The sequence below is a fragment of the Myxocyprinus asiaticus genome, chromosome 26 (genome assembly GCF_019703515.2).
Source record: "Myxocyprinus asiaticus isolate MX2 ecotype Aquarium Trade chromosome 26, UBuf_Myxa_2, whole genome shotgun sequence".
Taxonomy (NCBI): domain Eukaryota; kingdom Metazoa; phylum Chordata; class Actinopteri; order Cypriniformes; family Catostomidae; genus Myxocyprinus; species Myxocyprinus asiaticus.
In genome coordinates, this window is record NC_059369.1 from 24,611,608 (window position 1) to 24,638,266 (window position 26,659).

General features: G+C 39.5%; 1 protein-coding gene across 3 annotated transcripts; it reads right to left on the reverse strand.

Moving 5' to 3' along the window:
* Nucleotides 1-664: 664 nt before the first annotated feature.
* LOC127417352 (serine/threonine-protein kinase H1 homolog) lies at nt 665-25,124 on the reverse strand. 3 transcript variants are annotated; one of them, XM_051657326.1, is made up of 4 exons: nt 24,839-25,124; nt 23,433-23,488; nt 21,575-22,722; nt 665-4,310 (listed from the first exon to the last, which is right to left on the reverse strand). In XM_051657326.1, exons 3-4 carry the CDS (start codon nt 22,523-22,525, stop codon nt 3,993-3,995), a joined length of 1,269 nt encoding a protein of 422 aa, XP_051513286.1. In that variant the 5' UTR covers nt 22,526-22,722; nt 23,433-23,488; nt 24,839-25,124; the 3' UTR covers nt 665-3,992. The 3 variants fall into 3 exon arrangements, with proteins under 3 accessions (XP_051513286.1, XP_051513285.1, XP_051513287.1); XM_051657327.1 differs by lacking the exon at nt 23,433-23,488 and adding an exon at nt 5,297-5,363 and having other exon boundaries at nt 4,152-4,310; XM_051657325.1 differs by lacking the exon at nt 23,433-23,488.
* Nucleotides 25,125-26,659: the final 1,535 nt, after the last annotated feature.

Below are 26,659 nucleotides of genomic sequence, written 5' to 3' on the forward strand. Positions count from 1 at the left end.
GGCGCATTTTTTTTCTTCTTCTAGTTTTCAAAATAAAAGTCCGTTGCAGTCGAAGTAAAATTCTACTGGTCTAGTACTTTTTTCTTTTTTTCCCCCAAGATTGTTACCGCTATATAATAGAATTATTGCTTATAACAGAAATATTAATCAGGGATTTAGATCTTTTTATTATGTTTATTTTATTTATGTTTTGCACAGGGCTGTCAAAATGTTTGTGGTAATATGTGCCCTTAATTTAACACTTAACATGTCATATTACAAAGTTATCTATTTATACTATCATACGACATCATATAGTATAATATGTGTAATAAACATGTTATGCAGGTTATGTTGATATTAGGCCATTGGACAACATTACATTTACTGTCACTATTTGGAGTCTGGCTTTACAAGCAGGAGGGATAGCTGAAAAATGTATAGTGTGACAACATTTTCTTTACAAAAATAATAGTGATTACAATGACTCCATGTTTACCATGTGATTACCATGTTTTGTGTCTAATCCTTACTACAAGAAAACAAATCATGGTTTTTCACGCTATGAGGTTATTACAGGTGAGAAGGCCTGACATACAAACCTCTGGCTGAGTTTTAAGAATAAGAAGCCTTCACATTCTGAATTGTACAGATTAGCAAAGATGATGGAGCAAATGAAGTACAATGGGCATGGCAAGAAATTTGTTTCTTAGATTCTTTAATTGCATAATTTTATAAAATATTATTGATTTCACTTTTTTGAATAATGTGGAAAAATATCATTATTCTTCATTAAAAAAGAAGAAAAAACAAACAAACATACAAAACATTTCCATTCAAGAGGCAACAGTTGCAGTATTAGTTTAATGGCTACAAACACACAATTTTTACATGCATGTTGTTGATCCACTTAATAAAAATATTTTTTGCACTTTTCCGAGCACTACTAGTCTCAATTTTACTTACTAGCATATCAGATAAATTAAAATTATAAAATGCACATACAAAATAGCTCTTTTCTTGAGAAAAACTATTTGGGATAAAGAAGCCCTTCCAAAACATTTAATTATGGAATAAAGTTTTTCTTCTTTTTTGTTGTTGTCATTTTTGAGATTTATAAAATCTTTTTAGTGGATTCTATTTAATTAAAATAAAAAATAAAATAAAAAATACTGTATGGCTGACTTGCCACTTTCAAATGACCCCTTAAGCAACATTTTCTGAAATGTTAAAGCAATATTCTGGGTTCAGTTGAAATTGAAATTAAACTCAATCGACACCATTTGTGGTTGATGTTTATTACCACAAAAATAATTTCAACTTGTCCCTCTTATCTTTGCTTTAGACAAAGCAAAAATGCTCGATAACATTGAGGCATTTACAATGGAAGTGAATGGGGCCAATCTGTAAACATTAAATAATTACTTTTTAAAAAGTATAGCCAAAAAATGTAAATAATATGCATGTTAACATGATTTTAGGGTGATAAAATTGATTACTAATCTTTTGTGTAAAGTTTATCTAATTTTATACCTTTGTTGCCATGACAATGCAATGCCCTAAACCCTAAAACACTTTAAAGCTCAAATAATACACAAGTTTTAACAGAAAAATGAATGTAAGTGCTTTTATAAAATTATAAGCTTCACATTTCTGCTTTTAACCCCCCCAAAAATGTACGCCACATTTACTTACATTGTAAGTGCATCACTGTAACCCAGATTTTTTTTTTTTTTTTTTAAAGAAGAGGGACGAGTCTAAATTACTTTTTGTTGTATTCAACATTATGGCACAAATGCTGACGATTGAACTTAACTTGTATTGAACCCAGAAAATCTCTAGTCATTTTTAATTAGCTTTAGACTTTGACACCGAGCGTGTTAAATTTAACTAATAAATCTAAGCAAATGGAGAAAAATATATATTTGAGACTATTAGACAAGCTTAGAAGTGTGACAATTTGGAAGAAAGCAAAAATAAAAGTATTTCTTTTGTCAAATACTGTCATTGAAATAAAGTATCCAAAACCAATGTAATAGTGCCATTTTTTCCCAAAGAATCTTTAAAAATTTTGCATCAATTTTAAAACATATTCAAGGATAACTGTGAAACAGGACACAATGCAAATACACAGAATGATTTTTCCTTTCATTTTTTATATAGGATTTTATAAAATGACATAAAGAACATATTTAAAAACATTTAATTTAAGAAGGCTTCATATCATCACAGTTTTAACAGTAATTCTTTTTTACAAGGAATCACAAGTCCGATCTCAAAAGTTCCTTGTGAGAATTTCTTTGGCATATTTTCTCTTTTCTGACAAAGCGGGCTAAGAGTGAAAAGGCTGCCAAAAGGCCTACATGGTGGTTCAGTGCCTTGCTCAAGGAGCAACAGCTGGGGACAGAGAAAGTAACCAAAAGTAGGATTTAACGATAGGGCTTCCAACTTTCAACCACTCTGAGAGTGATCAATATCGGTTAGTATGATTAATTACTAGAATGTATGTCACGACAAATCCAACAGTATTAGCCAAGAATCATCCTTCAAAGAGCACAACTGCCATCATTTTTCTAACAAACTTGATGAGATGAAAAAATGAAAATTATGTCATAATTTACTCACCTTCATGTTGTTCCAAACCCATATGACTTTGTTTCTTCCATGGAACACAACAAATTAACAGAATGATGGAACCATGCACCTTCTTTGTATGAAAAGAATAAAATAAAATGAAAAGATGCAATTAAAGGAAATGGTGACTGAGACTAACATTTTGTCTAACTGTTGTGTTCCACAGAAGAATAAGTCATGTGGGTTTGGAACAACAACATGACGCTGAGTGAATAATGATTAATTTTGGGGAGAAATATCCCTTTAAAGTCAACTATTTCACTACAGTTTTTGTCTATTTGCATATTTTCCGATAGATATGAACAGTTGATATAATTAACATCAGCATCCATACCAGGGTTGCAGCTAAAGCTAGTTAGAGACTGGATGCAATAGTTGAAGCCCCTATAGCTAAACACTAAACTTATTGGACAAAGTAGAACTTAGAGCTCACAATGATATTCTTGAATTAGCCATCCAGGTTCATAGTCCTGATATCCAGATTGCCATGTGTGTATCATTATAAATGTGGTCTGTGTGGTTACTTACTTCAAAGCAATCATCCTTATTCACGCTAGCGGCATCTTTGAAGTTTAATGGAATGACAACGAGGCTGTAAATGATAGACTTACCACCTCTTTGATGTCACGAACGGTATAAAGCTGTAAAAAGCTCCTTGATCACATCTGATTTTCCACAACTTATGTTGTCTGGAAATTTTTAAGTGTTCTTGGAAATATTTTTTTGTTCAATGTTTTGTCCACGGAATGATCCAAAAACACTTTAAACTTCAATACAGCCCATTGAAGAGACAGTACGTCTATCCCTCACAGCGTCGTTGTCATTCCCGTCAAAAATCAAAGATGACACTGCTGTGAATAATGTCTGTTACCAACAGTATGATTCTTACCTTTCCTTGTGTTAAAAAATGATGTTAAGGCACATTTAATTATCACTAGGCTATTTGATTTGTTGCTAATAATGAATAAACAGCACATTTCCCCTTTAGAAGAGCAATCAACTATGTGGGTACTGTAACGGATAATTCCCAGCAAAATCAGGAAGAACAGCCAACAAGATAAGTCCTTCCAGCAACTTTGTAAAATCCTGTTCAACAGATACAATCAGGTAAAAGGCAATGAGACAACGTAATAATGAACATACAACCAACAATAAATAAATAAAACACTCACATAAAAGGTAATACAAGAGAGAAACAGCAGAAAAATAGAAAATTGATAAAATTTTAGGAGGTTTTCTGCTAATTGGCTCAGACTTGATGGCGTAGGAAGTTGACATCTGAGTCAAGGCACAATATTGTTCTGCTCTCTCCAATGTTCTCATCTGGACTTGTAGGGCACATGTAGTCTGGTTTGTCATTGCATGGCTTGCAGTTGCCCTCAACCATTACATTGTTGCTGGTAACGGCGATTGAGTTCTCTCAGCTCTTTCTCGCGAACACGACGTGCCTTGCTCGACTTTGTGGAGCGACTGGAGCGAGTGGACTGGGCTGATTTGGTGCTGTGGCAACGTGATGACGCTCTCTTCAGGAGGTTCTGGGAAATGGACCGCTGCAGGTTCTTCATGGAGGAAGAAGCAGCCATGCTGACAATCCAAGGGTGTTTAAGTGCCTGACCCGCAGTGAGACGTTCACTAGGATCCACCGTGAGGACACGGTCGATGAAGTCTTTAGCAAGGTTGGACACACTTGGCCATGGCTGACAGAAAGGGAGAGAACAATAGAAAATGGATTAGATAAAAGGAATCAGACATCCTCAAAAAATTCTGAGAATTTAGTGTGAACACAATCAGTATGTTTACATGCGCAGTTATAATCGAGCTACAGCGGGATATTGTGTAGTCGAGCTATAGTCTTCATCTGTCTGTCCAAGTGTACATGACATAAAGTATAATTGAAATGCATAACTGTGGTCCGATTAACATGTAGGCTATACATGCTGAAAGAAGCTGAGCTACAATTGCATTATCTAGGTCTGTTAGTCCAACTTCACAAAAATCGGTCTGCTACGATTTCAGTCGGGCTAAAGCGTTTACATGACATTTTATAAAGACAAATTATTCTTTTAGTTTGACTAAAATCAGACTTTTAAAGGGCATGCAAATGTACTGACTGTGGAGGGACGTCAGAAAATAATTAGATAAAAAATTTCAACGTTTGAGATTAGTCATATTTGCTTCCCAGAAGATCTCTTAGTAGATTCCATATTACATCATCTCAAATAGATCAATTAACATTGTTTTGCACTTCATACTGTGATTGTCACCCCAAAACTTCAGACCAGTAAATAAGACCTCAATCACATGACAACCCAGCTAGAATATGTTAATATTACTACAGACTTTTTAATGGAGCAAAAAAATTACAAATTATCCCATATTACCCAATGTATCAGATTATCCTAATTCACCCCACATAAAAAAGAATCTGCAGCTGTATTTATGAGTTGCTGATTTTGAAAAATATTAAGGAATATTCCGGGTTCAATTCAACTTAGTTAAACTCAGTCGACAGCATTTGTGGCGTAATATTGATTACCCCAAAAATGTATTTTGAGCAAAAATCTGGGTTATAGTGTGGCACTTACAATGGAAGTGGCTATATGGCTTTTTCAAAAGTATAGCCACAAGATGTAAACAATATGCGTGTTAACAAGATTTTTGTGTGATAAAATCACTTACTAACCTTTTCTGTGTAAAGTTATAGCCAATTTTACAACTTCATTTCCATGACGATGTGATGTCAACACACCCTAAAACAACCATAAAAATTACAATTTAAACAACTTTACAGCTCAAATAATACATATGTTTTAACAGAGGAATTAATGAAAGTGCTTTTATAAAACTATAAGCTTCATATTTGTGCCTTTAAACCCTCTAAAAATGGGCCACATTCACTTCCATTGTAAGTGCCTCACTATTACCTCAAAAAAACTTTTTTAAGAAAAGAAGGGACGTGTCGAAATGAATTTTTGTGGTAATCAACATTATGCCACAAATGCTGCTGACTGAGCTTAAATTGTATTGAACCTGGAATATTCCTTTAATTCATTAAGTGGTCATAGCAGATTTTGCTAACATTATCATGTGAACCACCTAATTATTTCTGCTGTCTGTGAACACAGTTGTGAACGGATATGAGAAATACACAAGAACCAATAAACTACAGTATAACAACAGCTGAAACTTGAAAGCATAATTCAATTCCAGTGAAACGGAAAGAAAGCACAATCTCTGGACCGTATCACCTGCGCCTTGTCTTTCTAGATCAATACACAAAAGGCTTCAGGAAGTAACAGCAGATAGCAATGGAAAATGTATAAACTAGTTACCTTAAGTTAATTTTTACTTAATCGGCTCATCTTTAGACTAGCCATGCACTCTAATGTTATGACAACTGGCCACACACTTGCAGCTCTACAAGCCAGAGAGAAAACGAAACATTGCTCGGTTTTTGTTGGTTAGCATAACTCCTCCAGGGCTTTTCCCTGCAAAGTCCACATTCATCTTGTCTCTGACTCACAGCAGCAGAGAGGCCCTGACGCACACTCTCTGCCAGGAACTCTGCGGCCTGACATCACACACTCATGCAGGGGGTTACTGCGGGATAAGACACGATGACAGGAGTGTGCTGGTTATTTTCCAGCTAACACAAACACATACACACTCCCAAGCACATGTAATCGCACAAAAACATACATGCAAATACACACGATTAATAAACAGAGGCGCACAAATAAACACATCAGGAAATCTGAAGTCAAAATACAAGACGAAATGGTTGGCAATAGTTGAAAGTGTCTGAAATACATTCAGAACTTTGTGATGAATAGAAACAGGGCACAATGGAGCCAACAGCCAGACAGAAAGAGGCTAAACTATCTTAGCCTTTTTTTTCTTCTGCTTTTGTGATGGTGGCTTTGTTGGGAATATTTCCATTTAGGAAAGCAGCTCTAGTAGCTGTATAAGACAGATTCTTCAGCCTAAGCCTACTCTCACCAGACCAAAGACACTTAAAAAGCCACTATGAGCACACCAAAACAGGTATCTTGAGGTTAATCAAATCAACAACATTTACAGAGAGTATGCCATTATGATCATTTAGAAAATGTTAGAATATTTTTTTATATTTAAATGTATGTACATTTGAATAGGGTTTTAATATGGTTTACTGAACAATTAACATTGTGAAAAGTGAAGTGTGTAATTTCTGCACAAATAGTGGCACTAAATGGAATTTGGAAAAATATTTAATGTTTCCAAACAGGTTTCCCAATACTTAAAAATGTACACAATTTACGGTTGAGTCAAAATTAAATAAAAATAGTATTAGAAAGCAGTGATAATTAGAGAGCAGAGTAACTCAGATAACCCCTCTGTACAATTGAGCAGAGTAGCATCTCATAATGCACAACATATCAACCCTTGAGGCGGATGGACAACAATAGCAGAAGACCACATTGGGTTCCACTTCTCAGAAAACTGAGTCTGCACTGGGCCTACCATTTGTGTACCTCAGCAGAAATCCAGATTTGTCAGACCAGACAATGTTTTTCCAACCGTCTACTGTCCAGTTCTGGTGAGCCTGTGCCCACTGCAGCCTGTTTCCTGTTCTACTCTGACAGTAGTGGTACCCAGAGGGGTCTTCTGCTGCTGTCGCCCATACCCCTCAATGTTTAACATGTTGTACATTCAGAAATGCTTTTCTGCATAGCACTGTTGTAATGCATGTTTATTTGGGTTACTGTCACCTTCCTGTCAGCCTGAACCAGTCTGACCATTCTCCTCTGACCTCTGTCATTAACAATCCGTTTTCACCCACAGAACTGCAGATGTTTTTTGTTTTTCGCACTATTCTCTTTACACCCTAAACTGTTGTGCGTGAAAATCCCAGGAGATCAGTAGTTACAGAAATACTCAAACCAGCCCGTCTGGCACCAACAATCATGCTACGGTCCAAATCACTGAGATCACATTTTTCCCTATTCTGATGGTTGATGTGAACATTAACTGAAGCTCCTGACCCATATCTGCATGATTTTATACATTACATTGCTGCCACATGATTGGCTGATTTGCTAATCGCATGATTAAGTAGATGTACAGGTGTACCTAATGGCTGGTGAGTTTATAAATCAGCATTATAATGTGCAACATTCACCGACCACCCTCAGGCCTCCAGACTGCGTCTAAAATGGTCGCAAATGCGAATTATAATTGATTGCGACAATAATTTAAAATCTAGTCACCACTGGTGACAGTCGGGTTGTGTGTGTTCATATGCGTTTTCGTCAGATATCATCTTGTGAGTTATTGAATACATCTTTAGAGCGTGCACCAGTGTGTCTTATGCCGCTTTTCACCCGCTTTTCATAACGAGCTCGCTGCAATGCACGCAACAACAAAACCAGCGCAAAAGAGTCGTGAACAAATGACTCTTTCGAACCGGGTCTTTTAATTAATTACCCGAAAAGAACTGAGGGCTGGAGTTCAGATTAGCAGTTTGAATCAGATTCACTTTCTCAGTGAATCAGCTGTCACTGAGCTCACAACTGGGAGCACAGACATTTCAAAATAAGAGTCCCATGTGTATTTAAGAGTATATGTGTATAATTAAAATTCCCATATTGTGTACCACTTTTTTTTCTTCTGGTAATTATTGATTGGGATTGGAGTAGCACAATAATCTGCATCTGGGATTTCATTCAATTTGCACTCTTGTAGTCTCTGTGTCTGGGCCATCCAGTAACAGTAAAGAGACTACAGCAATATTGTAAAACAATTAATTTTATATATTGTAACAATGCTGGCACTGGCAATGATGATGACAACGTGAAGATGAAGAACCCAAGTGCAGTTTATTTACAAACGTGATAACCAGTAACTCTAACTACAAACGTGAAACATAAACATGACTTGACTATGCACATACATATTCAATACTTGACAAGGGACAATGGAAAACATGAGGACTTAAATACAAGACATGGGAGAACAAGAACCAATGAACAGACAGAACTGATAACAAGCTAACAAGACAATTAACTAATAAACCAATGAAAACATGACACATGAACATGGAGGGAAAACATGAAATCACATGACAAGGGAACAGGAACTAAACTTTTCAAAATAAAAGACATGAATCAACAAAATACACATGACATACGTGTATTGTGTATATATATATATATATATATATATATATATATATACAGTGGTGTGAAAAAGTGTTTGCCCCCTTCCTGATTTCTTATTTTTTTGCATGTTTGTCACACTTAAATGTTTCAGATCATCAAACAACTTTAAATATTAGTCAAAGATAACACAAGTAAACACAAAATGCAGTTTTTAAATGAAGGTTGTTATTATTAAGGGAAAACAAAATCCAAACCTACATGGCCCTGTGTGAAAAAGTGATTGCCCCCTAAACCTAATAACTGGTTGGGCCACCCTTAGCAGCAACAACTGCAATCAAGCGTTTGCGATAACTTGCAATGAGTCTTTTACAGCGCTGTGGAGGTATTTTGGCCCACTCATCTTTGCAGAATTGTTGTAATTCAGCCACATTGGAGGGTTTTCGAGCATGAACTGCCTTTTTAAGGTCATGCCACAGCATCTCAATAGGATTCAGGTCAGGACTTTGACTAGGCCACTCCAAAGTCTTCATTTTGTTTTTCTTCAGCCATTCAGAGGTGGACTTGCTGGTGTGTTTTGGATCATTGTCCTGCTGCAGAACCCAAGTTCGCTTCAGCTTGAGGTCACGAACAGATGGCCGGACATTCTCCTTCAGGATTTTTTTGGCAGACAGCAGAATTCATGGTTCCATTTATCACAGCAAGTCTTCCAGGTCCTGAAGCAGCAAAACAGCCCCAGACCATCACACTACCACCACCATATTTTACTGTTGGTATGATGTTCTTTTTCTGAAATGCGGTGTTACTTTTACGCCAGATGTAATGGGACACACACCTTCCAAAAAGTTCAACTTTTGTCTCGTCAGTCCACAGAGTATTTTCCCAAAAGTCTTGGGGATCATCAAGATGTTTTCTGGCAAAAATGAGACGAGCCTTAATGTTCTTTTTGCTCAGCAGTGGTTTTCGTCTTGGAACTCTGCCATGCAGGCCATTTTTGCCCAGTCCCTTTCTTATGGTGGAGTCATGAACACTGACCTTAACTGAGGCAAGTGAGGCCTGCAGTTCTTTGGATGTTGTTGTGGGGTCTTTTGTGACCTCTTGGATGAGTCGTCGCTGCGCTCTTGGGGTAATTTTGGTCAGCCGGCCACTCCTGGGAAGGTTCACCACTGTTCCATGTTTTCACCATTTGTGGATAATGGCTGTCACTGTGGTTCTCTGGAGTCCCAAAGCTTTAGAAATGGCTTTATAACCTTTTCCAGACTGACAGATCTCAATTACTTTCTTTCTCATTTGTTCCTGAATTTCTTTGGATCTCGGCATGATGTCTAGCTTTTGAAGATCTTTTGGTCTACTTCACTTTGTCAGGCAGGTCCTATTTAAGTGATTTCTTGATTGAGAACAGGTGTGGCAGTAATCAGGCCTGGGTGTGGCTAGAGAAATTGAACTCAGGTGTGATAAACCACAGTTAAGTTATGTTTTAACAGGTGGGGCAAACACTTTTTCACACAGGGGCATGTAGGTTTGGATTTTGTTTTCCCTTAATAATAACAACCTTCATTTAAAAACTGCATTTTGTGTTTACTTGTGTTATCTTTGACTAATATTTAAACTTGTTTGATGATCTGAAACATTTAAGTGTGACAAACATGCAAAAAAATAAGAAATCAGGAAGGGGGCAAACACTTTTTCACATCACCGTATATATATATATATATATATATATATATATATATATATATACACAACAGGTAGTTCCGGTCCTCGAATCTGACTGGACGAGAGACGTTCCATGAGTACTGATGGTCTCACACCATCAGCACTTGGACGCTCCACTGTGTGAATCACTCCGCTTGTGTTCATGCTGTTCTAAACTAAAGTGTAAGAGCAGTGCAGATGTGTTTAGAGCTATCTGTCTCTTTACATTTAATTTTGTGGCATTACATATTTTAGCCAGCAGGTGGAGGCAAAAGACTATTTTTGTGTGTAATATGAGCCAGCTGGTGACGTGAAGTGAGTCAGCGTCAGTCAGTGTTTACATTTAACAGCACTCTGTGATTGCTCATATTACTACTACACTACTAAAACTAGGAAATAGCTTTAAACGAACAACTTCTGCATTAAGGCTCATCACAGCTGAGAGACACAACAGACTGAATAATTACACAAACTCAAGGCGCTTACCTCTTACCGGAGTTTCCACATTGGAGAGGAAATACTGTTAAAAATGGTGGAAGAGATTGCAGTTTCTATAGTGAATGACTCGCTAGGGAGGAATACCCCGCTTGGACGGCTATTTTTCCACTGAGAAAATAGGATGAATTTCACCAAAATTACATTATCTTCAGAAAGCTGACCAACACACTACATCATCTCTGTTTGAGAGCGGCAACAGGTGATGGCACACGCTCCATCTCTCTCTCTCTCTCTCTCTCTCTCTCTCTCTCACACACACACACACACATATCCTTGTTTCACCAATAGCATGTTAGAAACAGCCCAAGCCATGATACTAGTAGTTCTAAAGTGATGTTTTTCAACAGAAGCTGCCACAGTAGCTCATTTGTTTTTGCAGTATTGACGGCTACCACGTTAAGTGTTATATTTTTTTACTCTGTCTTTCTTTTTATACTCCATTCACCGAAGCAGTTTATAGCGTGAAGCTGCTTCCGCAAACTGGCTGCTCTGGCTCTGTATACATAAGAAACTGCTCTCCACGACTGCTCATATGTTCTCTTATCTATACTTTCCACCTGGAATGATCCATCGTGTGAGCTGCCTCCGTGAACGGGCGCCGTTCCGGCTTCATGCCATTCAAGATCCATTACAGTTCCATTTTTATTCGAAAGCGAGAGAACCCCCCTCGTTTAGGGTGTGCTCTATCCAGCGATTGTTCATCATCTTCTAACATGAATATCACAATTGTTTCTCCCTCCAAAGTGCCCTTCGGAGCATGATGTATTCCATTCTGAACACAGGGGCAAATATGCAACTGGGAACTCCTTCCAATCGACCAATACTCTACTTACAACTTCTTTCCAAACCAACGCAGACATTTTAGCACAACCATTTCTGACCATTCCACAGCACACTGCAGTTATATACAACCTCCGTCCAAACAGACACGAGCCGAATTCGGCTCTGCAAGAGGCGGATGATGCGCCACATCCAAACTCATTCATAATCATCCTGCAACATGTCTCGCCTCCTCTCAGCATTCGAGCTCGCCTCGCCACGCAGTCCTGATAACACGAAGCAAGCACTACTACAAACTTCCACTCATCTCCACACTATAACATGACTTTCCCTCCACCCGTCAGGACAAACACTTCACACAAGTCAAATCAATCCATTTCTCCTGCATTTCCATACGCAGTGCAGAGCTGCAACTCTCTTTAGTCCTAGATAATTTCATGCTGTTCACACCAATTGCTATGCAATGCATTTCCTATGCAAGACGTATATTGTACAGCAGGTGAGAGTCATACTCCTAAGGAGCGAATGACCACAAGTGAATCCTTCAATCATGATTGCAAGTCCATTACTCCTGCATATCAGTATGCAGTACACAGCCAAAGCTCTTTTATTTCTTAGATCATTTTATGCTGTTTTTTCACATTTAAGATGTATTTCCCAGCACGTTTCTCCTGCATTTCTGTATGCATTGCAGAGCTGCAACTCTCTTTATTCCTAGATAATTTATGCTGTTGGTCACATTGTTTCTAAATGTTACTAATATTTCTTTTCTCTTCTCTCTAGACTCATGTCCCTGAAATGTCGACTGCATGCTTTCCCCTCTAATAAGCATTAGCAGTCCACATGTTTTCCCCTCAAATAAGCATTAGCAACCTGACGTTACCCCTCTACTGGTGCAAGTGCAGCCCACACTCCAGTGGTCATGGATCTAACTTTTCACAGATTTCTTTGAGTTGTGAAATGTGTACAAGTTTCACCTAAATATGAATATTTTGTTGTTTCTACAGAAAAGCCTGAAATTGTGGCATCAGCAAGGGTTTCACCAATATTACTTCCAGCAGGTCTCTACGAGAGTCCATCTAAAATCCCTTCCAACTGACAACTGCGGCGTCATTCCTGCAAACTGTCCAAGCACCGCATTCATGGACCTGTTTTCCTCTTATCAAACATCTAGGGGTGTAGCTCATGAATATATATACACATCGCAAACCAAAATTTGGCAAGGTTCTCTACTCTGTTCACAGGTTTTCCTCTTGCTTTCACTATCTAGGTATCACTCCAAAACTTCACCGTTACCTTCCAAGGAGCTAAAGATGGCAAACATTTAAGTTGCTTGAAAGCACAACTTCGGTGCTCCTACCACTGGCTCAAAACATCCCTAAGCAGCACAAATGGGCTGTCCAGGTGCCACAACCATGGCGTCTTTCAGGCCATACGCCAAACTCCCCCGATACCACAAAGTAGTGCAAACATGCCATACAGGAGCCACAACTGCGGCGTCATTCCTGCAAACTGTCCAAGCACCGCATTCATGGACCTGTTTTCCTCTTATCAAACATCTAGGGGTGTAGCTCATGAATATATATACACATCGCAAACCAAAATTTGGCAAGGTTCTCTACTCTGTGACACCCGCCATTCGAATGCAGTGTGGGCTCTATGCAATTTGGGCCACAGGTTCTCCCGTTCGAATGCAGTATGAGCTCTCCCGTTCAAGCACAGTGGTGGTGCAGTGACCTTAAGAGCATTTTAGCATTTCCCATTAACCTTCACATTGGCATTTCCTTCGCTCATGGTTAAAACGAGCCCAACACATAATAAATAGAGCTTGATATAACCTTCAAAATAACTTTTGTTTCCTTACAGGCATGCATAAATGTAATAAAACCATGTGCGCCCCACTTGATACTGCAGCTGCAGTGCCCCACCAGATAATGTGCCGATAGTGCCGAAGCATCACCCGCATACTCTCGATAATGCCACAGCAGCACCCCTTTCACATTTTGATACTGCCGCAGTAGTGCCATGACAAATGTAATAAAGTTGTATTCTTAACTAAACTTTTGCTTCCCTTACAGACGTATATAAAGGTAATAAATTAACATATTCCTAACTAACCATTTGCTCGCCCTACAGGTAAGTACAAACTAACCTTTGCCTCCCTTACAGGTGTTGATAAATCTAATAAAGTCATTTGTGCCCTACTTGATACCGCAGCAACAGCATCCCACCTGACACTGCCTCAGCAGTGCCCAACCCATGCCAAATGTGTGTACACAGAGTTATTTCTATTTTCTCCACAGGCACTTTCAATTCCTAAGATGTAGATGTGCATCTACGGCAATGGAAACACCACTGCGATCCCACAGGAGCCCCTTTACCATGCCCCCAAATACTCAATCCACTGCAGCAGTACTCTAAACTCCACTCCAGCAGGAGCCCCACTTACTCTACATCCATGGCAGCGCTTTACCATGCTTCTGCTGAAGCCGTTTGTCTTCGCTTCTCAGAAGCTGCAAAGAGCATTACAAGAGGTGGCAGTCACCACCTCCTCCTGTTCTTTTCAAAGCACCATATTTCCCAGTCTCTGGGCAGACTATTGAGTGAGGCTACCTCCGCAAGCCAGCCGATCTGACAGTATACCTATGGTACAACTCCCTATGGTCGTACACAGGTCCTTTAATCTAAACCTTCCACCCGGATCGAGCCCTTACATGAGGCTGCCCCCATAAGCTGACTGATTAGAAGCAAATATCAATGGTACAGCCCCCTTTAGCCGCATAAAGGTCCTTCGTCCAAACCTTCCACCCAGAGCAGGCCCTCACGTGAGGCTGCCTCCAAAAGCCTGTTGTTCCAATGCAGTTTACCACAATCTAGCACTCTGTCAGACCTGGATTTGGCGTTTCCTTCACCCAATTTGGGGGACTATATATATTGCGCTTAATAATGGTTCTACTACAGCATATTATCCATTTCACCATTCATAAACCAATTCAGAGGCATTTAACCAGATACTATCAAAGGCTATCTGAGCGTTCCATAAATTATATTCAGCAAGTCCGCCCCAGCAATCAATAACCCCAAAATTTTTTCTGCTCATTAAACGCTCGGGCACCAGAATGCCTCTAACCAAATGCCTAACCACCCTCCGCCTTGGTTACCATTCAGTAAACACAGCTTGCACACTCGATGATATGTTTATCCTAGCCTTTTCGGCTTTCTGCGTTGCTCAGAAATCACTGTCAATACACAGTTCGATCCCAACATTCATCCCACCTTCTCAGACCTGCAAATTATAGACAAACAAAACAATCAGACTCTTCATTAAACAAAGCAAACAGATCAAGTTAAAAGGGGCATTCGATTTACATTTTCAACTTGTCCACCCCCATCCAACCTTACCAATCTAAGTACCCTCTTGATCCGCTATTCGTCAATGATAATAACCATGCAGCTTCAAGATTCTAGTTCCAAAAGCACCTCAAATCAGTCCTCCTCCAATCTGGCATCCTGGCCAAACAACAAATTCAATCTCTTGGTCGCAGGTCCTCATACGCATATCACAGCTACACCATATCCAATCGTTTCCACATCAGGACAGCTCATCAATCACTAATTTGCTAATCACCCAATCAGTATCACCTGTCTCTATCACTCATGTCACCACCCTCCGTCGTCTCGAAACATCCTACATGCAAGCACGCATATGTGTACACGTACGTATGTGTATGTGTGTATATGCGCGGGTGTGCGTGCGTATATGTACGTGCGTGTGTGCGTATATGTGAGTCCTCCAGTTCAAATCGCAGTAAGAGCCCTCCCGTTCGAATGCTGCGTGAGCCCACCCATGTTCACACGTATAGTGGGCTCTCCCGTTCGAAGCACTGAGTGGACTTTTCCATTTGGATGCAGAGTGGACCCACGTTTGGATGCATGCTGGGCTTACCCGTTTGAATGCCGCAAGCTAAACCACTCTCTCTTTAGAGCAGTCTCCCATTCGAATCGCAGTGTGAGCCCTCCTTTTCGAACACAGAATGAGCCAACTCTCGTTCTCACTTTCCCCGTTCGGATGTCATGAGCCCATCCACTTCTATGCTTAGTGGAGGTCTCACGTTCGAATCGCAGTGTAGCCCCTTTCGATCAAATGCCGCACGAGCTCATACACATCCTCGTATCTCAGGCTCCCCCTTTCGAGGCAATGGATGGGCCTTTCCATTTCGGATGCAGAGTGGACCCCCATTTGAATGCATGCTGGACTTACCCATTCAAATACCACAAGCTAAACCACTCTCTCTTTAGAGCAGTCTCCTGTTCGAATCGCAGCGTGAGCCCTCCCTTTCGAACGCAGCACGAGCCAACTCTTGTTCACACCTTCCCCGTTCGAATGCCATGAGCCCATCCACTTCTATGATGAGTGGTGGTCTCCCATTCGAATCGCAGTGTAGCCCCTCTCGACCAGCCATAGTACAAGAACGCACCTTCAAACATATGCGAATTTTCAGAAGTATTCGTTAAGCCAAATTACCAAATAGAACTGTTGCCGGCTCATTGTCCTAAATACTTCCTGCCATAGTCATGGTACCGATCTTTCACCTTAACACCTTTTTTGGGGGGTAATCAAGACTAGTCGAGTCTTAAGCTCCAAGCCCTCCACTATACGGACAGCAAGCCAAATATGTTTACCACTTCAACACAAGATTCCATTAACATACCAACTACTAAAATGGAGTTAATTAACAGAGTTCAGGAGGAGTATGTTAATTTTAATCTGACAAATCACAGCCCGTGAGTAGGCATTTATAAGCCGCTGCTTAACTGCTTCCTGTGACAACTCTCCTGACATCCCACCTCCACCCCATCTCCACATATTCTCTAGATTCATTATTTATCTAAATAAGTAAAGTCCGGGGGGATAATCAGGACTCGAGTCGAGACTCGAGCTCCGAGCCCTCCAGTATATGGACAGCAAGCCAAATAGGTTTACCACTTCAACTCAAGATTACACTAACATAATAACTACCGAAAGGGGTGTAAACATTTATGAGACAAAAGAGGAATGCAAACTGATCTTCTCAACTATATATACTGTTTATTAAACCTCCGATTAATGGGTTATCAGCAGTTCCTTTTCTTGGGCTTTCTATTTTGTTTCTGAACAGCAATCTAAATCGAGCAATTCTGTGATTTGCTCGATAAACAGCCATTTGGCACCTTAATGTTTCACTTTAGGAGCCAATGGCTTCTAAGTAATTTTTTTAGTCTGGAGCCCTGCACCCTGCTGTCTAGATCGGCTACTGAAAAACGCATATTTGTCAACAACTATTGGAAATTCTGACATTTACATCCTATGTGTGAATAAGGGATTGTTCTTGTTTGTTTTGACATACAAGTGCTGTGGAAAAGTATTTGCCCCATCCTGATTTCTTCTGTTTTTGTGTATTTTTCATAATAAATTGTTTTAGATCTTCAAACGAGATATAACATAAAACAAAGGCAACCTGAGTAAACACAAAATACAGTTTTTTTAATTACTGAAGCAAAAAAGTTATCCATCACCTATATCACCCATGTGAAAAACTAACTGCCCCCTTAAACTTATTAGCTGGTTGTGCCACCTTTAGCAGCAAAAACTGCAACCAAACGCTTCTGATAACTGGAGATCAGTCTTTCACAACACTGTGGTGGAATTTTGGCCCACTCTTCTTTGCAGAACTGCAGCCATATTGGAGGGTTTTCAAGCATGAATTGCCCGTTTATGGTCCTGCCACAGCATCTCAATCGGGTTCAAGTCATGACTTTGACTAGGCCATTCCAAAACTTAAACTTTGCTTCTTTTGAGCCATTCATAGGTGGACTTACTCCTATGCTTTGGATCATTGTCTTGCTGCATAATCAGCTTGAGCTTAAACTCACAGACTGATGACTGGACGCTCTGCTTTAGGATTGTCTAGTAGAGAGCAAAATTCATGTTTCCCTCAATTATTGCAAGTCGCCCTGGCCCTGAAGCAGCAAAGCATCCCCACACCATCACACTACCACCACCATGCATTTTTTTTGAGGAATTCTGTGTTTGATTTATGCCAATGGGATCCATCTTCCAAACAGCTCCACTTTCGACTCATCAGTCCACAGAACATTCTCCCAAAAGGTTTGAGGATCATCAAGCTGTTTTTTTTGGCAAAATTCAGATGAGCCTTAATGTTCTTCTGGGTTAGCAGTGGTTTTTGCCTTGCCACTCTTCCATGGATGGCATTTTTGGCCAGTGTCTTTCTGATAGTGGAGTCATGAACAGTGACCTTTATTGATGCAAGAGAGACCTGCAGTTCCTTGGATGTTGTCCTTGGCTTTTTTGTGACTTCCTGGATGAGTTGTCGCTGTGCTCTTGGAGGAATTTTGGAAGGTCGGCCACTTCTGGGGAGGTTCACTACTGTGCCAAGTGTTCTCCATTTGGAGATAAAGGCTTTCACTGTGGTTCTTTGGAGTCTCAGAGCCTTTGAAATAGCTTTGTAACCCTTCCCAGACTGATGTATTTCAATCACCTTTTTCCTCATCATTTCTGGAATTTCTATCGACCTTGGCATAGTGTAATACTGGGTGAGACCTTTTAGCCAACTTCATGCTGCTGAAAAAGCTCTATTTAGATGTTGATTTGATTGAACAGGGCTGGCAGTAATCAGGCCTGACTGTGTCTAGTCCAGCTGAACCCCATTATGAATGCAGTTTCATAGATTTGGGGGTTTAGTAACTAAGGGCAAATACTTTTTCACACAGGCCCAGTTTGTATTGGATAACCTTTTTGCTTCAATAAATAACATTATCATTTAAAAACTGTATTTTGTGTTTACTCAGATTGCCTTTGTTTAATGTTAGATTTAGTTTGAATTTTTGAAACAATTTAATATGAGATATACACAAAAACAGAAGAAATCAGGATGGGGGAAAATACTTTTCCATAGCACTGTATATACAGTATATACTGTTATAACAGTTTGCATGTTTGTGAAAACAGTCATCCAAAAATCAGTAACAGCTGTAGGTATTGTACAGTGCAGGTAAACAACACACAAATACCACTGGGTTTAAGAAAACCAAGGAACATTAGCATATGCATTTTTACTCTTCTATAGGAAAAAGGGAAATAGGAAACATCTGCATTTCCAATCTCTCAGCAGCCATTGTTTTGCACATAGGATCCAAACACTTAATTGAATTCTCATAGCCTATATGGCCCACACAAACAGCTCTGATATATCACCAAAGCTGGCACAGAGCAGAGGCATTATTAGTGGGGGTTTTTTTTTTGCTGTTGTTGTTTTTTTCAGATTCCTACACACTTTTTATTACTTTTATAAAGAAAAAAGAAAAAAGAAAAAAATAATCTACTTTGATTATACAATTAGGTTTTGTCACATTTACTGTATTTGGGATTAAACTTAATCTGTAATTTTAAGTGCACAATTTAAGCTTTATCTGCACGAGGCCTTTAGTTGACGTGTGTGCCACAGTGAAAGGGTGATTTCAAATATCAAGGGTGAAATCAGATATTTTTTGAGGGGGATCTTATATGCCTAAGCCCGTGTCTCTCTATTTGAAGATTACCGGTCTTTGACTGGTTCTGACTAAATAGGCTTAACACAAAACATGATTATGGAGTTTATATACACTGGTGGCCAAAAGTTTGGAATAATGTACAGATTTTGCTCTTATGGAAATAAATTGGTACTTTCATTCACCAAAGTGGCATTCAACTGATCACAATGTATAGTCAGGACATTAATAATGTGAAAAATTACTATTACAATTTGAAAAAAAAAAATTCAGAACTACTTAAACTACTTCAAAGAGTTCTCATCAAAAAATCCTCCATGTGCAGCAATGACAGCTTTGCAGATCCTTGGCATTCTAGCTGTCAGTTTGTCCAGATACTCAGGTGACATTTCACCACACACTTCCTGTAGCACTTGCCATAGATGTGGCTGTCTTGTCGGGCACTTCTCACGCACCTTACAGTCTAGCTGATCCCACAAAAGCTCAATGGGGTTAAGATCCATAATGCTCTTTTCCAATTATCTGTTGTCCAATGTCTGTGTTTCTTTGCCCACTCTAACCTTTTCCTTTTGTTTTTCTGTTTCAAAAGTGGCTTTTTCTTTGCAATTCTTCCCATTAGGCCTGCACCCCTGAGTCTTCTCTTTACTGTTGTACATGAAACTGGTGTTGAGCGGGTAGAATTCAATGAAGCTGTCAGCTGAGGACATGTGAGGCGTCTATTTCTCAAACTAAAGACTCTGATGTACTTATCCTCTTGTTTAGTTGTATCTGGGCCCTCCACATCTCTTTCTGTCTTTGTCTTTGAAGACTGTAGTGTACATCTTTGTATGAAATCTTCAGCTTTTTGGTAATTTCAAGCATTGTATAGCCTTCATTCCTCAAAACAATGACTGACTGATAAGTTTTTAGAGAAAGCTGTTTCTTTTTTGCCATTTTTGACCTAATATTGATCTTAAGACATGCCAGACAATTGCATACAGTGGCATCTCAAAAACAAACACAAAGAAAATGTTAAGCTTCATTCAATGAACCAAATAGCTTTCAGCTGTGTTTGATATAATGGCAAGTGATTTTCTAGTACCAAATTAGCAATTTAGCATGATTACTCAAGGATAAGGAGTGGGGTCTGTCTAGATTTTATCAAAAATGACTTTTTTTAAATAGTGATGGTGCTGTTTTTTACATCAGCAATGTCCTGACTATACTTTGTGATCAGCTGAATGCCACTTTGGTGAATTAAAGTATCAATTTCCTTCCGAAACAGCAAAATTTGTACATTATTCCAAACTTTTGTCCGCCAGTGTGTAGATGCATATTTTATGTACACATCATGCAATACTTTATATTTCAATAAAGTATAAAGTAATTTATATTTTAATACTTTATATATACAATATTTGCATATATCATTCATTCAGATGTCAGAATACCCAGATTAAAGCTTCCTTCCTATGGCAGGAAGTGAGTGTTACTGTAGTAGGTCAACTGTACTGTAATAATCTTTGTGGCATCAGAAAGAATGGTTATAAAATTCCAATCAGTATTGTTCTGCATTGAATTCCATAGTTTTCCAGCAGAGCTAGTTTAAGAAAACTTAACACTTAATGAAAAATATTAACTTTATTCCTGGTACATCTAAATAAACAAATGCATTGCTAAAAATATAATTTTACATTTTTTGTGATGTAGCCAGTAAAGTATAAAAACACTGCACACCTGACAGATAATCAGCAGGTGCGTAGGAAAAACACTGAAGTAAATAAATAAGAAACAAAGTCCCTCACACTGCTGCTGCTTGCAAATAGTACAATACACAGAACGTTGCATTAATACATTTTATAATATTCGCAAGCAGCAACATTCATGCTGCACTTTTTTCTTATTAATTTACTTCAATAACGTTGCCAGTAAAAATGTTGGCAGGGCAAAAAAATCTGAACTACTGGCCTGCAAATCCTTACACTTGAGCCCTAGTTGCACTTGTTTGCATTTGTACAGAAAGCACTCCTTTACTTGCAGAAAGTGTTCCAATGGCATGATTGCTCTTTGCTAATCTCAATGGTCTCATATTTGATGCTAAAGCAAAGGTATACTCTGGATAAGAGCATATGCAAATACCTTAAATGTAAATGTACTGTATAACTTGCTGCTAGCAACAAGAAGATCAAGGTTTTCAATTCCCAGGGAATACATACAGTATACAGTATATATACTGATGAAATGTAAAGCTTGAATGCACTGTACATTACATGCCGCCAAATGAATAAATGCAAATGTAAAGCATATGGTCGCTCTGTCCTTACCTCCCCCAAGAAGCTGTACTTCCCTTTGAGGATCTGTCGGTAAAGGCGCATGCGATTGTCATCCTCAAAAGGCATGGTACCACTGAGCAATATGTAAGAGATGACTCCCAGTGCCCACATGTCTACTGCATTAGTGTATGGCTTCCGAACGAGAATCTCAGGTGCAATGTACTCAGGTGTTCCACAGGTAGTCTTCATCAGGCATTCATCACCTTTCTTCCTTGTGCTGGCCAAGCCAAAGTCTGTGATCATGATCTTGGAATCAGCACCCGGATGATAGTAAAGCAGGTTTTCAGGTTTCAGGTCCCTGTGCGTGATGCCCAATGTGTGGAGGTACTTCACCCCATCAAGAACCATTTGCAGCACCCGTGTGGCATCCCTTTCTGTGAAAGACCCTCGAGCAATGATGCGATCAAACAATTCTCCGCCAGTGGCCAACTCCATCACCATGTAGACCCGCTCTGCCGTTTCAAACACCTCCATCAGCTGGATGATGTTGGTGTGGCGCACACGTCGCAGAACGCAAAGTTCAGATTCACATACTTCTCTGCCCTCACGGTAGCGTGTCTCGATCATCTTGATGGCATACGGCTGCCGTGTGCTCCTGTGCTCCACTCTTACGACCCGACTGAAGCTGCCCCGACCTATCAAAGCTTTGATGTCATACTTAGCAGTCACTCGAGGTTCAAACTTGGCCCTGTATTTGGCTACTTTTTTCCGGTGTGGATCAGCGGGCTCCGGCTGGTTGTTAGCTGGTGGTGGGGACTGACTCACCTTTGAAGCAGCCTGGCTTTGACCCTGAGGGGATGGTGAGCCTGTTTTCTCCCCGCCACCTTCACTTTTTATAAAGTTTTTATACACATCAGTGTGTTGAGGCTCTACCTTTTTGACCAGATCTAGCTGGACATCAGTGGGTGGCTCTGGAAGGACTTTGCTCTTCCTGCACCCCATCACATCAAAATCCTTCCTTCTTGGTGCCAGCAGCACATTCTCATCTCCCAGGCAACATCCAATTGGTAAACAGTGCAGTGCCACACCGGCAAATGCCACAAAGGGAAGCTTCCGGTCCCACTCTCAGAGATATCTCCAATTGACACCCCAGAAACGTCCTAAATTCAGGTGTTATGAAATTTAAGAGTGCTGTTAATCTGAAATAAAAAAGAGAAATGTCTTAAATGCTGTAATAAATCATTACTATAATTATGATAAGGTTAAAAAATATTTTCCATGATGAAGTGTGAGTAGTTAGATTTGAGCTCTTGCTTGATATCAGTGTGAAAAGTAACAGTTCATGCTCAGAGGCATCATGCACCTATTTTTTTATGAAGGGGCACCAGAGTCAGCCACCCGCAATTTCCGCATATAAGACTAAAAATTCTTGTCTGTCCCACAGAGATCAGACATACTTAGCAAACTAGGGGTCAATTTTCAGACATTTTCATAATCGATCTTTGTGGAAATTAACAATCAATTAATCGATTAATCGTTAAATTTAATGCTGCAAAACGCACGTAGAGGACTCCAAATAATATGTGACTGTAGCCTACTGTTTAAATATAATTTAAATTATTACACTTAAGAAATGCATGTATTGGCATTGTCCTCTTAAAATATTCTTAGTTCAGTGTATTTGAATATATTTAGGCTAGTTTAGTCCGAATTTGTCAATTGTTTAATTACTGTTAATGAATTACTGTTAGTCATAACTTGTAAACAAGACATATAACTCATTTACTTATTTGAGTTTATTACAGCTTCACGTTGTGGATTGTGGGATATTTTGTACCTTTGGACATATTTATTTATTTGAAATTAAATCATAATACGCTCCGTAAACACAGTAGCCTACATAACATACCATGTGTGCTTGTGAGATGTCAGCTGAATCTGCTTTCCCAGCAATCACTGACGTAACTGTAGGTTGGGATGAAACAAGGAGACCATCATTGATTACACTGAGCCCGCTTCATCTTCATCTATGCCGTTTTCTACTCTGATGCGCGCAAGCGGGAGGGCCCTTTATCGATCAAAATATTAACGATGATTAATTGATTATCCCTATTAACTGCACATAAGTTTAGTCAATTAACTGGTTTTTATTAACATGACACGGTGCTTTCCTTCAAGTGCTTCTTGATCTTACCTGTGAGCACAAGCTCCTAATCATTTATGGGACACCACCTATAGTGAAACTTGTGACTCAACTGGAATGACCAAATGTAGATGTGAATACAGATTTCTTCCACAGACATTTTTTTTTACATGCAATAATCATTAAGGTTAATCGAGGGAACAAATACGCCTGGAAGTTCAAAATAACCCACTCAAAATCCACTTGGCTGAAATTTTTAGGGGCCGCATGCCCCCTCAGTATGAATGGGCATGACGCCTCTGTTCATGCTGATTGTGGAGAACAATTAGTTTCTGTTGATAACAATATATAATTAAAGCCAATTTTTACACCATAGATTTAAACAGTAGTGGTGATAATACATAAAAGAACAGTGAATATAAATCAATGCATTCCTCAATCTAACTGAATACTGCTATTATTAATGCTAACATGTATAGCATGAACAAAGATCACAAACTACTGGCAGTACATTACGAGACATTTATTGGCATAACTGGCATAAATCTGTCTGTTTTGCATATGCTACTTTAAGCTTACAATATGCATCACTAAAAGTAATATATATATATATAAAATTTATTTATTTATTTATTTATTTATTTTGAGCAGTTGTCATATACTGTTTACGGAAATGTGTTAGTAATTGTTTATAACAACAAAACAGAGTATGGTAATAAGTGAATAAGTACGATCCCACTAAAAAAAACGTATTAATTCAGCACTTTATATATTGGCACTACAGTTAGACTAAAATCTCCACATAAAAAACAACAACTTTACCACAAAAAATGTCACTGGCCCCCCACAAAGACTCCATCTGAGACACTTGTTCACTTATACACCGCTCAAAACAAACTTGAAACACTTTTCTCTTCCAGTCCGGTCAGCGCTTCAGGCCTGAACGGAGCCAGTCATGTTATAAAGTCGTTAAACCCGTTATAAGTGAGCGATATAGCGGTTATACCCCCCAGAAACTCCCAGTCCAGCACAAATCAATTGTTTTCTCGAGGCCTGGATAATAAAAGCAAACTTAAGCTTGGAGGTTTCAGTAACTCTGCGACTTTAAGGCAACGATATCCACTTAAAACCAAAATGGGAAACAATAGAAGTGTAAATAAAGAGAAGAGTACCTTAAGAGAGATTTTGTTACAGTCGATGGAGCGAGTTAGAAGACGAGATTCCCAGCGCTAGCCTCTTCACCTCAGTTTCAGCTCTTCTCTCCATTTTACCGCAGATTTCTCAAACTTTAATCCGACTGGAAAGATAGAATACCCCCAGTGTTTGCTAACATGAACATGCCGAGTCCAAAAATAACTTGTATCTCTTCAGAGAAGAAGCAATACTGTTAGAAAAGTATGAAGTTGAGATTGCCCGCTTGGAAACAGTGTTTTCGGAGTGGGACCACCTTTTTTCCTGTGTAGACCTCTCTCTCTCTCTCTCTCTCTCTCTCTCTCTCTCTCTCTCTCTCTCGCTCTCTCTCTCCACTCTCTTTCTATCTCTCTCTCTCTCTCTCCACTCTCTCTCTATCTTTCTCTTTCCCTCCCTCTCTCTCTCTCTCTCCCCCCTCCCTCCTTCTCTCTCTCTCTCTCTCCCCCTCCCTCTCTCTCTCTCTCTCACCACTCTCTTTCTATCCTCTCTCTCTCCACTCTCTCTCTATCTCTCTCTCTCCCTCCCTCTCTCTATCTCTCTCTCTCCCTCCCTCTCTCTCTCTCTCTCTCTCTCTCTCCCCCTCCCTCCTTCCCCCCTCTCTCTCCCCCCTCCCTAGCTCTCTCTCTCTCTCTCTCTCACTTTCTCTCTCTCCCTCTCTCTCTCTCTCTCCCCTCCTCCCTCCCTCTCTCTCTCTCTCTCTCTCTCTCTCTCTCCCCCCTCCCTCCCTCTCTCTCTCTCTCTCTCTCCCCCTCCCTCCCTCTCTCTCTCTCTCACCACTCTCTTTCTATCCTCTCTCTCTCTCCACTCTCTCTCTATCTCTCTCTCCCCCCTCCCTCCTTCCCCCCTCTCCCCCCCAGCTCTCTCTCTCTCTCTCTCTCTCTCTCTCTCACTTTCTCTCTCCCCCTCCCTCCCTCTCTCTCTCTCTCTCTCTCTCTCTCTCTCTCTCTCTCTCTCTCCCCCTCCCTCCCTCTTTCTCTCTCTCTCTCCCTCTCTTTCTCTCTCTCTCTCTCTCTCTCTCCCTCCCTCCCTCTCTCTCTCTCCCCCTTTCTCTCTCTCTCGCTTTCTCTCTCTCTCTTCCTCCCTCTCTCTCTCTATCTCTCCCCCTTTCCCTCTCTCTCACCCCCTCTCTCTCTATCTCTCTCGCTCTCTCTCTCTCCCTCTCTATCTATCTATCTCTCTCTCCCTCCCTCCCTCTCTCTCTCCACTCTCTCTCTCTATCTATCTCTTTCTCTCTCTCTCTCTCTCTCTCTCTCGCCCTCTCAATTTTTCAATTTCATTTTAAAGTACTTTATTGGCATGATTGTGTTTGCATACAATATTGCCAAAGAATTAATACACAAAACAGATAATGACAAGACAAATAATAATAATAAAACAGTAACAATTAACAATAAAAATAGAATTAAAATAAGGTGCCAGGTAATGAATAAAATAAAATAAAAACTATAATAACAATATACACTATACAATATTAAATAAAATAAGCATTTAACAAGACACTGTGAACATAAGAAAATAAAAATACTGTGACTGAAGTACATTAAGGTAGTGATTAATTAATTAATTTAGCTGCAACTCATGATTGTCCTCCCCCAGTAACACATGCATTTGATCTCTCTCTCTCTCTCTCTCTCTCTCTATCTATCTATTTTCTTGAGGAAAGACCTCCGCTTGCTTTGACCCCTGCAACAAATATTGTGAAGCCAGAACCATAAATATGGTTCTACCATAACCATATAACCATAAACTAGAAATCATGGCCGTTTGAGCGTCTTAATGATAAACGTCAATGTCAAATATGT

Coding starts and splice junctions, on each gene's coding strand:
- LOC127417352 (XM_051657325.1), bottom strand. CDS start 22,525: ATGGGGTGCAGGAAGAGCAAAGTCCTTCCAGAGCCACCCACTGATGTC. Junction 4,311..21,574: donor AGTACAGCTTCTTGGGGGAG/GTAAGGACAGAG, acceptor CCTTTCTGTCAG/CCATGGCCAAGTGTGTCCAA.